At 38.8% G+C, this 12,721-nt stretch overlaps 1 protein-coding gene across 1 annotated transcript in view; it reads left to right on the top strand.

Annotated features, from left to right (window-relative positions):
- Positions 1-12,721, top strand: part of LOC131130900 (guanine nucleotide-binding protein G(o) subunit alpha) — a 95,423-nt gene that overhangs the window by 23,599 nt on the left and 59,103 nt on the right. Inside the window, exon 3 of the mRNA XM_058075015.1 lies at positions 1,002-1,143. Coding sequence (XP_057930998.1) covers positions 1,002-1,143 — 142 coding nt within the window. The remainder of the gene's footprint in view (positions 1-1,001; positions 1,144-12,721) is intronic.

The raw sequence follows: 12,721 nt of genomic DNA, 5'->3' as shown, positions 1-12,721 counted from the left end.
ATTATTAATGAGTTATTTGACAATTCTAAAAAATAAATTAGAGCTCATTTAAAAACAAAAGTTTATCTCCAGTACTAGCAAGAGTACTCCAACTCGTCTTTTTTTTTCCCTCCAATGTTGTTTTAAACATACAACGTTTTGCGGCTCCAGGCTGTTTTTCTTTAGTGGGCAAGTGGGTGAAATGGCTCTTTTCATAGTAAAGGTTGCCGACCCCTGTTTTATACCGATAATTATCGGCATAAAATGCAATATTGGTATCAGATTTTTCCTGATGATGAAAAATGCAAACTGAAAAAAATGCAAACATGAAAAAACATGAAAAAAATGAAAAAAAAATTTCATGATTTTTTTTTTTAATGTTGTTCATTCCACCACAGGAGATATGTCATGTTACACATATTGGTATCGGTATCGGAAATTGAGATTTGGACAATATCGTTTTTTGGTTCAAATAAAAAGCTAATATCGGGAATCCCTAGTAAAAACATTAATAATTGCTCAGGTGTGTATTTTTTTAATTTGTTGTGTTACATTGCGACTGGTTAATCAGTGTGTCACTTGGTTTTAGTGACTGTCTTCACACCACTTTTATGCAAAAACATGTTACTACTGACACTTACTGATACATCCCAGGATTAAGCCTGTCTGTTTGATTTGTCTTATTACATTTTTTTCCTTCAGACTCTGTGTGTCCTTGCGTTACTGGAAGGGAAAGACACCGTGATATTTAAAACAACAGAGCAGGCTGCTAAATGTCATCTCTTTATTCTTTGTCCCTGCTGTCCTGCTCACTCTTGTGTGTTTTTTATTGTAATATTTGTTAAGCCATCTGTGTTACACCCTTATTAATGTCATATGACCCTAGCATTTTATATATATATATATATATATATATATATATATATATATATATATATATATCAACAGAGTCTATCATTGGATGCATTGGATTGGATTTATTTTCCCACAGAGTAATATATTTTGTTTTCATGTGTGTTTAGGATCATCCACGAGGATGGTTTCTCTGGTGATGATGTAAAGCAGTACAAGCCTGTTGTTTACAGCAACACTATCCAATCTCTGGCCGCCATCGTCCGTGCCATGGATACACTGGGCCTTGAGTATGGAGACAAAGAGCGGAAGGTGAGTTCTCGTTTTTTTTTTTTTCGTACTTGTGCACCTTCAGCAAAATATTAAGCGTGCTTCTGTGTAAACTGTCATTAACGTTTAGCATTTAAATTCAATTAAGCTAAATGGAATAACTGATGCGCATCAGTCAAATAGTCTGTTGCAAGTACTGATGAAGGGCATTTTATACTCACGTACTGTCTTTCCAACAAAGTACCGGATGTCTCGCTCTTGTATCAGGTGAAGATCTCGACCAGACTCTGTTTCTAGTTTTGACCTTCTGAAAGAAATAGAACACAGAAGCAGCCAACACCTCAAATTATTTACAAGCTACCTGATTTTTTGATCCCTAGCTTTTTCAGATACAGAACATGTGTTAATGTATTCTTAAGAAATGCATAAGATAACATATATTTCTATGTATGTGAAGCCGGACGTGTATAGAATTGTGATTTTGAGATAACAGAACGCTGAGGTTAACATGAACATGTCAATGTGTCCTGTGACCATGTGCCATATCATGTGGGTGTGAGGTGTTGTCAGTGTCCCAGTTTTCAAAGGTGCGACTTGGAAAGCCCAGACATATCAGAGAGTGAAAGATTCTAACATCGGGCTGTTCCATACAGTCAAAGAATGCGGGGGTATATTATATGTTCCATATAAGAAATATACAGATGTCAGAACTAGAGTTGGAACAGTGGTTCCCAAACTTTTTGCAGTCATGTACCACTTCAGATAGTTGAACTTGAAAGATTGAACATAATTACTTGGTTAATTAATTTTTGGTCTGGATCAAAAATTTATATTTTGCGTAGTCACATTTTGACGAATATTTTGACGAATATATATGATATACATGAAATCTTCAAGAGGGAAATACTATTAATGCACAAAATAATCGCCAAAGTTACTTATTTATGATGCACACAGAGCAATGAACAATTTGTTCAGTGCTCCTCTCTGAAGAACAAACTCCAGGCTCGTACTGGTGAATGGTGGTTCAGTACTCATATTGGTATTGGAACACCAATATACATGAAATCTTCAAGAGGGAAATACTCTTAATGCACAAAGTAATCGCCAAAGTGACTTATTTATGATGCACACAGAGCAATGAACAAATTGTTCAGTGCTCCTCCCTGAACAACAAACTCATTTATTGCTTTTAATTAGATGTTGTTCCTTTGTTTTACACAATGCATAATAAATAATATAAATTAGATTGCTATAATTTCATGCATTAGCTAGTACTATTAATGTTATTTCAATTCATTCCCTGCTGGAAAAAACAGCATAGACCAGCTACCAGTATAGATCAGTGTACCTTGTTTTTTCGGACTGGTCTATGCTGGTCTGGAGGACCACCATACCAGCACGGAAACACAATATATGCTTATGTGCTGGTTAAACCAGCAACGGAAACACAACATTTGCCGGTCATACTGGTAGCTGGTGTCCAAACCAGCATACCAGCATGAAAACTACCTATGCTGGTAATGCTGGTAGCTGGTCTATGCTGTTTTTTTCAGCAGGGTTCTTGTCTTCAGTCTTGGTAAGCTACGGAGCATACGTGACAATCTTTCCGCCAGGTTCTTGTGTTGTTTAAGGGACGGACTGTTGCTGGTCTTGTGATAGCTACCTGGTGCATGTCTGTACAATCGATTAATCAAAGGATTTATGGCTGATTCTTATCGATCCAGGAGACTGCTACCAATGCAGCCACATCGCCGGCTTGTCAAACCGGATATCCGGTCATATCATTTTGTTCTTTACAACCCTTGTCAGAACATACTGTAATGTGAATTATACCTTCTTACGACAAGGAGGACAAAAATATTCTACTAAGTGACTTTCTATTGGCTTTCTATTACGTTTGATTCAATCATCTATTCACATGCCGCAGTGTCGCAGAGAGAGGATGGTTCACTCCCAGTGTAGTCATCACTTGCCACAGGCTCACATTTAGCACATGATTCAAGGACTCTGGCTACTAAACAGTCTTCTCTTGTGTTACTTGTTGATGGAATTGCAATGTGACCGATAAACATGTGGCTTTACCATTTTTGCCTTCCTGTTTTCAACTGTTCAGGGTTTCTATTGTAATTGTTCCAATTATTGTTCCAATCCATACATACATATTCAGAGGGATTTCAGGCGAGAGGCGGCAGCCAATAGCAGGCACTTATAGACAACCAGTTTGTATTTTGCATAGTCACATTTTGACGAACACTAATAAAGTCCAATGCTGGCATATTGGTATTGGAACACTAATATACATGAAATCTTCAAGAGGAAAATACTCTTAATGCACAAAGTAATCGCCAAAGTTACTTATTTATGATGCACACAGAGTAATGAACAAATTGTTCAGTGCTCCTCTCCATTTTTTTTTTTAAATCGAAGAACATCTCGAGCTGCGTGTTACGTCATATCTCAGCATTCGCTGAAAGAACGCACCCGGGAACAGGAAAAGATAAAGTTATATCTTGCTAATATTTTAATTTATTTTAATTAAGCTCGGCACATGTTTTATATAGATATGTATTTTCTTTTTTAATAAAACTGGACTTGTGAATGGCGTATAGAAGGGTTTAGATTCTGTTCCACAGATGGCGCTAATGCACACGAAAGCTGCTTGCCAACCGCCAATAAACAACAGAAGAAGAAAAACACCACGAAGAAAAACGCAGTCTGACAACTTTCCGATTGAGCGGGTACAAGATACCTCAATCGGATTGGGGAAAGGAATATTCCACCCCTGTGAATCCCATTATATATTCATTCGGATTGGCACTTTTTTTTTCGAAACGAGGTGTATACAAAGGTTAGATTCTTTCCGTTTGAGCAAATAAGGCCAATAGCAGGCACTTTTAGACAACCAATTTGTATTTTGCATAGTCACATTTTGACGAACACTAATAAAGTCCGATGCTGGCACATACGTATATACGTACATCAATATACGTACATGAAATCTTCAAGAGGAAAATACTCTTAATGCACAAAGTAATCGCCAAAGTGACTTATTTATGATGCACACAGAGCAATGAACAAATTGTTCAGTGCTCCTCTCTGAACAACAAACTCATTTATTCCTTTTAATTTGATGTTGTTCCTTAGTCTTACACAATGCGTAATAAATAATTTCAATAATTCAATAATAATAATTTCATATAGACAGCCAAACATTCACACTCACATTCATACCTACAGACAATTGGACAACCGAATATGCTTAAATATGATTCGAACCCGTTCAATTCTACTCTCGGCCATTTCTGTGTGGAGTTTGCATGTTCTCCCCGTGCATGCGTGGGTTTTCTCCGGGTACTCCGGTTTCCTCCCACATTCCAAAAACATGCTAGGTTAATTAGCGACTCCAAATTGTCCATAGGTATGAATGTGAGTGTGAATGGTTGTTTGTCTATATGTGCCCTGTGATTGGCTGGCGACCAGCCTGTACCCTGCCACTCGCCCAAAGACAGCTGGGATAGGCTCCAGCACCCCCACGACCCTCTTGAGGAAAAAGCGGTAGAAAATGAATGAATGAATGAATGATTCGAACCCAGGTCTTCCCCATCTCCTAACAACTCAGCCACCATGCTTTTCAATTATCCCCGCTGTTCAAAGTGTAATTGACTTGCAACTGTGCTAATTTGTAATTTACATAAACACAGATGAAACCTTATTAACATACTAAACCCTTGAAAGTCTTGTTGCCATTAAAATATCATGTTTAGCAATCTTGACCATTGTGCTATGCAGCTAAATTGAGGTTAGCACGGAGGCCTGTCCATCAGTATTGTCGTGGGTCGCCATGACATTGACAAGCAGTGACACCCCCCAAAATGATTTAGAACCCGTTGTTCATTTTCACTTGGACAGTTGGTCATCTCCGTGGGTATTTTAATTGATTAACTCACAACGCCAGCGTGATTCATCAGCGTTAATGTGACTGGCAGCAAAAGAACCGCTGTGAAGGCCCCCAGCCAAAAAGTGCATCATGCAAATTTAAGTCAGTCCTACTTCCCAAGCCGCTAAAACCCTATATCACCCAATTCCCGCGTTTGCTCCACTACGTGAGGATTATGTGTGTAATTCACACAAAAGCATCTGTTCTGTGGCCAAAGGGAGCAATGGAAGAAGGTTAATTGGAGTTGTAATGGCTTCTAAGACGCAATGTTGGATTATAAAAATGTATCGTTTCTAGTTCTGTTTTTTTTTAGGTCCTAAAAAAACAGACTCACAACAGTCAGATGATTACAATGATCAATCAGATGATTCTTAATCCTCAATGTGTAATTTATACACATAAACAAATCCATACTCAGCATCAGTTGCATGCATAACAGAGTTTGCCATTTTCTCCTTTTGGGAAATACATGATTATAAGCAGCAATATGCTCTGTCAATGTCCTGCAACATTGGTTGCATGTAAATCAGCCTGGTGATTTAAATGCTATGACACATTGGCATGGGTTTAATTCCACTGTTCCTGTTTTTCCACTCAGAGATGTTTTTTTTCCCCCGCAGGCAATACAATATATGCCCAGAGTCTTATCCATGAAGAAATGAATGCACAGTATTATTAGATGGTAAATCCTAATATAGTTGCTGGTTAAGCATCCACCCACATATTTTTATGCAGCTTCTCATCAGTGTTGTCATGGGGGATCAATTATGGGTTTTTTTTCAAATTTTTTGACCTATAAATGATGTTACAATTATTTATTCTCCTTTTAAACTATGCCAAAGCGACATATAATGAGTTTTGCGCATTTGGAAGTGAGCCCTGAAAGTGAGCATGCTCTGCTCTTCCTTATATGGGATAAAGATTGCCTGTACTCAGTAAACCTACGTACAATAAACCTCGGATATATCGGACTCGGATATATCAGAAATTCGCTCACAACGGACAGATAAAAAAGAACCAATTTTTCTGTAATGCATTTCCAATAAAAATTCATTGCATATATCGGATTTTTTATAACGGATTTCGCCTATTTCGGACAAAATCTCCAGTCCCGTTCCAATGCATTTCCATTAAATTTCCCTTGCATATATCGGATGGCTGCATCGTGGCGCTCCGATTCGCCGAATCGTGACAGGCCGCTATACGACGTCATTTGCAGCGTTTGCAGCGTTGCCTGCGCGTCCAGGTACATTGGAAACATAGTCAAGGAAGTGCCTTTTTATAACGGATAAAATCCGATTTACGCATATACCGGATATAAATCCGATATATGCGTAAAACGGACATTTTCCGGTATACGCATATAACGGATTTCGCTTATATCGGACAAAACCAGTGGGAACAATTGAATCCGATATATCCTAGGTTTACTGTATCTGGAAGTCCTCAGGAGTGGTTGGGAATGTGACAAATCACAGCGGAGTAGGGGTGTACTCAGAGGAATGCCGAGGGTGGGTCGGAAACAGGAAGTCCATTGAAACAGGTGCAGAACCTGGAAGATCTAGAAACTTTTATTTGCGGGTTATTGTGTGTCGCTGCTCTATAGGAGTCCACAACTCAACAATACAGAGCACCAAAAAGTAACCAATCACAGGGAACTCTTTCACACTCACATTCACATCTGTGCTTGCCAGCTGATTTTGAGTAGCTTTTCAAAGAATATTTGCTTCAAATTATGACTGTTAAATTCACACATGATGAATGTATTACTGAGAAATTACCACAAAATAGCATAAAGACAATAAGCACACAGTTTGAGTGGATATCTTCTTTGTAAATAAAGTGGAAGTTGGCAACCCGGCCAGTTAATTTGCCGATAATTTTCTTGTTATTGATTTTTTTTTGTTGCTTCAGCCCAGCAGTTGATTGACAGTAACGTGCAAATGAGCAAGTCTGCCAACTGACTAATTCCCAAAGAAGAAGAAAGAAAGAGAATGAAATAGGGCGGTATTGGGGTTCTAATGTTTATGATGCCACCAGTGAGGTAAGGTATGGAGGTAAACAGGGTGGTTAGAGAAGACAGTTGCCATTTATTGTTCAGGTATTTATCAGTGATATAGTGAAAATGAGAGAAAATGTGATTAGCCACGTTTACATGAGGACTTTTTCTCTTTCCGAATGGAATCTTTCCGAATGACCTTTCCGAAAGCAATGGTATACATGGAAAGGAATATTCCAATCGTGTGTCTACATGCGCCGCTATAATCAACCAGAATAGTCAATAGGGCATGCGCAGTAATGCGTAAACATCAACATCACGTGATACCGACTTCCTCGAGTTTTTCTTTCACTTGTTGGAATAACTCCGTATTGCCACTTTTTCGTTCGTCTAGTCTTGAAATTTAGTTTGAATCAAAAACAAACTTTCCGCAGCAGTCCAGTGCCGATTGCATGCCTCCATTTTTAAAACTGAAGAACGTCTGGAGCTGCGTGTTACGTCATATCTCAGCATTCGCTGAAAGAATGCACCCGGGAACAGGAAAAGATAAGTTCAATCTTGCTAATATTTTATAATTAAGCTCGGCACATGTTTTATATAGATATGTATTTTCTTTTTTTATTAAAACTGGACTTGTGAATGGCGTATAGAAGGGTTTAGATTCTGTTCCACAGATGGCGCTAATGCACACGAAAGCTGCTTGCCAACCGCCAATAAACAACAGAAGAAGAAAAACACCACGAAGAAGAACGCAGTCTGACAACTTTCCGATTGAGCGGATACAAGATACCTCAATCGGATTGGGGAAAGGAATATTCCACTCCTGGGAATCCCATTATATATTCATTCAGATTGGCACTTTTTTTTTCGGAATGAGGTGTATACAAAGGTTACATTCTTTCCGTTTGAGCAAATAACCCGAATGGAATTGGAATATTTGGGACAATGTAAACGTGGCTATTGACATTGCAAGTGGATTTCAGTGTGAGCCACTAATTTTTCTGCTTGCACAATCTTAAGGTAGGAGTGCTACTAGTAAAAAAAAAAAAATTGAATGGGACAAGTGGTTAGCATGTAGGCCACACAGTCAGCAGATCGGGCGACCAGTCCAGGGTGTACCCCGCCTCTTGCGTGAAGACAGCTGGGATAGGCTCCAGCATACCCCCGCCACCCTAGTGAGGATAAGCGGCATAGAAAACGGATGGATGCACAACCATGTGATGTTCCTTATAACTGTAACATATTAAGTATGTCTGAAGTAAATAAACCATAACATACCAACCACAGGAAGACACTAGCATGCAGAGGAATTGCTTTTATGTTGATATACAACAAGTCACCACTGACACATACATTGTTTGATTGGCCCTAACCTTACCGAATGTCACTGCCTGCTTCTAATTACATTGATGTCATTGATACTGAGACTTGGGGACTAAAATAACAGCACACCTATTGATGTGGGTATATATAATGTGTGTGTGTGTGTGTATTTGCTGGTGGCATGTTTTTTAATATACCGCGGCATTGATTCCTGTCTGATAGAGGTGAAGAGAGGAGCCTAAAGAAAAGACTGGCGATGTTACCGCGGAGTGTTAATGGATATTGTCATCACTGATGTGTCAGAGATTGTGTTCCTAAAGAAAAAATCCACTTCTACTGCATCTATGTTCCTCCTCCAGGACAAGGGTGCAATTTATTTCATGCCAAGAATGAGCTGTGTAAACAATAATAATAATAATAATAAAAACTGATAGGCATGTCTCACCCTCAGGTATTTTTTATTGTCATTTATACAGCAGTACCTTTGCATACAAGTGTCCCAAATTAGGTTTTTTTATTTATAAGCTGTCTCTCGGCAGGAGCTAAATTTATATTATGAGCTGCGCATTACTGGCAGGCATAGCCAAAGACAGCTATTTGGAGGGTTTATGTCATGTTAGTGAGGACAAAGGCAAAATTACGTATATACACTGTATATAATTGATATATTTGTATATATTATATATATATTGTTTATGTATTGATATAATTGTATATAATTTTTTGGGCATATTTCCTTTATGTAAGATTTTTTAAAATGTTTTTATCACTATTATTTCGGCCAGGGACACAAATTCCTCGGTAGTCAAATCACCCTACTATTCTATACTGTAGGTAACACTATAGTGATGTGGCTAATTTATGGCTAAAAGAACTACAATTTCCATGATGCTTGGAGTGCAGCTTCTAGAAGTAGACGCTAATGTCACATTTTGAAGTCTTATGCAGCCATCATGTTTTGATCTGACAAGTCTTAAGTAACTTTCATCAAGTATAAAATTACTACAGCTTCTGTTTGGACTATTTGGATCATGGCAGATGTTAAATTCCAGGGCTCGACAATAACGATGTACCGATGGCCCGGGGCAAGTTAAAACAAAATTTGGGCAAGTAAATCCAATCAGTGATATTGCCGTCGGGCAAGCGCACTTTGGCATGCCATACTGCCAAGAGTTTTTTTTTAAGCGGTTCTTGTTGGGTGTTGGTAAACCACGGACTGCGTTGCGTAATTCCGGTGGTAATTTGCAAACCAATCCTTGCAAATCTTGAAATGGACCAATCAGAATCGTTTATTTAGAACGCAGTCCACGTTTTACCCACAACCGTTCTTGTTTGTGATCAACCAATCAGTGATCGTTTGATGACGAAAACATCTATCATGGCGTCCCTGCCAACATCGTCTAATTCTTCAACAACTTCTGAAGGAAAACATTCATTTTACAGGGGGCAAGTTCGGGCAAGTAGTTCTCACCTTAAGGATTCCCCATGGACAAGTAATTTTTGTTTTTAATGTAGAGCCCTGAATTCTGTTTTTAAAAAATCAATCAAGGATTGCAAGGTTTATAGTTTATCTTTTTTTACAGTGTGTCAAAAAATCCATGATCACCAACTGGTTTTGAAAGGCTGGGCTAGCTTGAAAGGCTATCTAAAAAAAAAGGGCTAATTTGCCTCGAGATGAAAATGAGAGAGAGACTGACCAAAGTGTTTGACAAATGAATTATGAAGCTGTTCTGATTCCGAAGAAGACAGGTTTGGTGGTTTTAGTTCCGAGGAGTAGGATGAAGACGGTGATGAATGACTTTTGTGGTAGGCTATTGTTTAGCTAGCCGTGGTACACACACTGTTCGTTGCTATTTGGAAAAAAGCATATATTTCATCAAATGCGACGTATAGCCCAGTGCAGTCTGTGTTTGGCACTCTATAGTTAAATAATTATGGTATTAATTAAGGTTAATTGTGGTAGGTCGTCTCTCTGCAGCTATAACAGTATGGTCAGAGGTCACTGATGGTGTCCCTGAAAGAGGGCGTGTTTGAGATATTTGATGCGATGAAGGTGGAGTCATGTTGGAACGCTTTTTAGCATGGATTTATTTTTGTTTACCCTAAATTAATGACAATGACCGATACTAAATTCTACTGTTCCTCTTCTTCTTTTGCCTCCTAATACATTATCTTCTGATAGCCCTATCAATCTGGTCCCCTGGCCTTGTCTAGTTGCTGTGGCAACACTGTGTTTTGCCTTGGTCTCAACACATTCCGCAAGCCTGTGTCCAAGGGCAGTGTGACACACACACACACACATTCACACAATGATAGCATGCTTGAAATAGACCGCTGTCATTGCAATCGGAAGCCATTTTCACTGAGGTATTAGACAACAAGTTAAAAAAATATATATATTTTTTTTTTTTAACTACCGTTTTGCAAGTCACATTACTTAAAATTATCATTTCAACCAATAGTGAAATGTAAAGTGGAACCTTGGTTGAAATTGTGCACAAAAATGTTTCCTCGGTTTGTGTAGACCAGGGGTCTCAAACATGCGGCCCGCTTGCCAAATGTGGCCCGCAGGACACTAGTTTGAGGCCCCCGCCTTGATATGAAAGTTTAATATTAGTGCGGCCCGCGCAAGTTTGCTATGGATGCTGTATGGTATCATGTACCCAGAAAAAATTATTACGTTTGATTAATGTTCATGTTAAAGGTTAAATAACTGTTAATAGTTGTCCTCCCTATCCGTGTGGAAGTGGTAAGTTTTTGGCTATTTAAGTTTAAAGGAAATAACTTGAAGGCTACCGTTTAGGTCGCTAGCTCTCTAGTTTGCGAGTTAGCATGTGTCTCAAGACCGTGCAGTTGCGCAATATGTTGTAAATAAAAAGAGTATAAATGTGACTATAGTCGTGTTTTGTCATGTCTACAGGGCTCTAATAATGCTTTGTTCATTTTAATCTGAAAAAAATAATTTGTCTACCCACCAACTATATGTGGTTTCTTAAGTTTTTATTATTTTTTATTAAATTATTATTATTTATTATTATATTTTTTGTTTTTTTGGGAAAACCTGACGCGGCCCAGTCTCACCCAGACCCTAGCTCCAGTGGCCCCTAGGTAAATTGAGTTTGAGACCCCTGGTGTAGACTTTTTCAGTCACAGTACAAAATGGCGTGTGTCTTTTCATGTTAATAACAAGACACACAACTGCTAGGGGCCTGTTAGCATGCTCTCAGAATGGAAACTGGAACCGGATGTCATTGTACCCCACAGTACCGAATAATGTTCCAACCCAAAACCAACCTTGGCGCATATGGATGGTTTTCATTGCGTTTGATGACATCTCTGGGAAATAAGGCTTGAGGACAGTTAAAGCCGATTAACAATCCTACTTCACAGTTGAGCTCAGGAAACATTTTGTCTGCTAAATTTTCCAGGACTTGGAAGTTGTACCTGTCGGTACTGTAGACGATATAAACTTCTTGTCCTGTGCCGTTGATGCAGAGACGTAGACTAGAACAATCGATGAGTTATGACTGTTGTTTTGAGGTCACTTGCTTTATTTCTATGGCTCCTCAGTTTTTATTTGACGTTTCTTGTTTGTTACTTATTCCTTGTTCTTTTTCCTTCTTCCCACGGTCTTGACGAAGGCATGTGGGGTGGCCTTTGAATGGATTACCAATGAATGGATTACCAAATCTGGCTTCAAGTGTGTCCCAGACCGCATGATAAGCTGTTTCTTTACTGCAATTAAATGAACCTCACTAACTCTCTTAACTGTGCCCCCAAAAACAAATATAGCTTTTCTTGAGTAGTAGGTAGATTCTTGCATTCTTACAGGACAGCTTCCAGTCATTGTCCCCAAGACAGAAGGTTCTGGGATTTGAACTCGGTTCTCACAAGGTCACTAGAAGCTTCATGAGCGGTTGAAGAGTTGCAAGAACTTGGTTGGTTGTGCAACAGAATATGGCCAAGGGGTTTTAATGCTTTAAGATCATGTGGGTGATGGGTCTGTTCATTGATGGTTGATGGTGGGTGGGGAGAAGACTTACAGATTTAATAAACACCTTTAAAGAAGAGGGTTATGGAATTTTTTTAAAAAGTCATGTTGTGAATCCAAAAATATTCCACCAACCTGTCAGTCAAGACACGGGACTATCGTCGTTCGGTCCAAAGTAAGGTTGTTACTGGTGCTGAGTGCACTCCAATAAACATCAGACGGCATAGGCGAGAAAAGGCTTTTTCAGAACCAATAACACCTTCAAAAGCTACAAAATTGCTTGTTTGGAATTTGAATGAGAGCACCAAAAATGGGACACTGAAAAATTGTATTCTTTGATGGTTTCTAATGTTAGTGGCATGACAAG

Source organism: Doryrhamphus excisus, chromosome 6 (assembly GCF_030265055.1).
Source record: "Doryrhamphus excisus isolate RoL2022-K1 chromosome 6, RoL_Dexc_1.0, whole genome shotgun sequence".
Taxonomy (NCBI): Eukaryota; Metazoa; Chordata; class Actinopteri; order Syngnathiformes; family Syngnathidae; genus Doryrhamphus; species Doryrhamphus excisus.
Note: the sequence above shows the minus strand (reverse complement) of the source record. Positions and strands in the feature narration are given on the sequence as shown.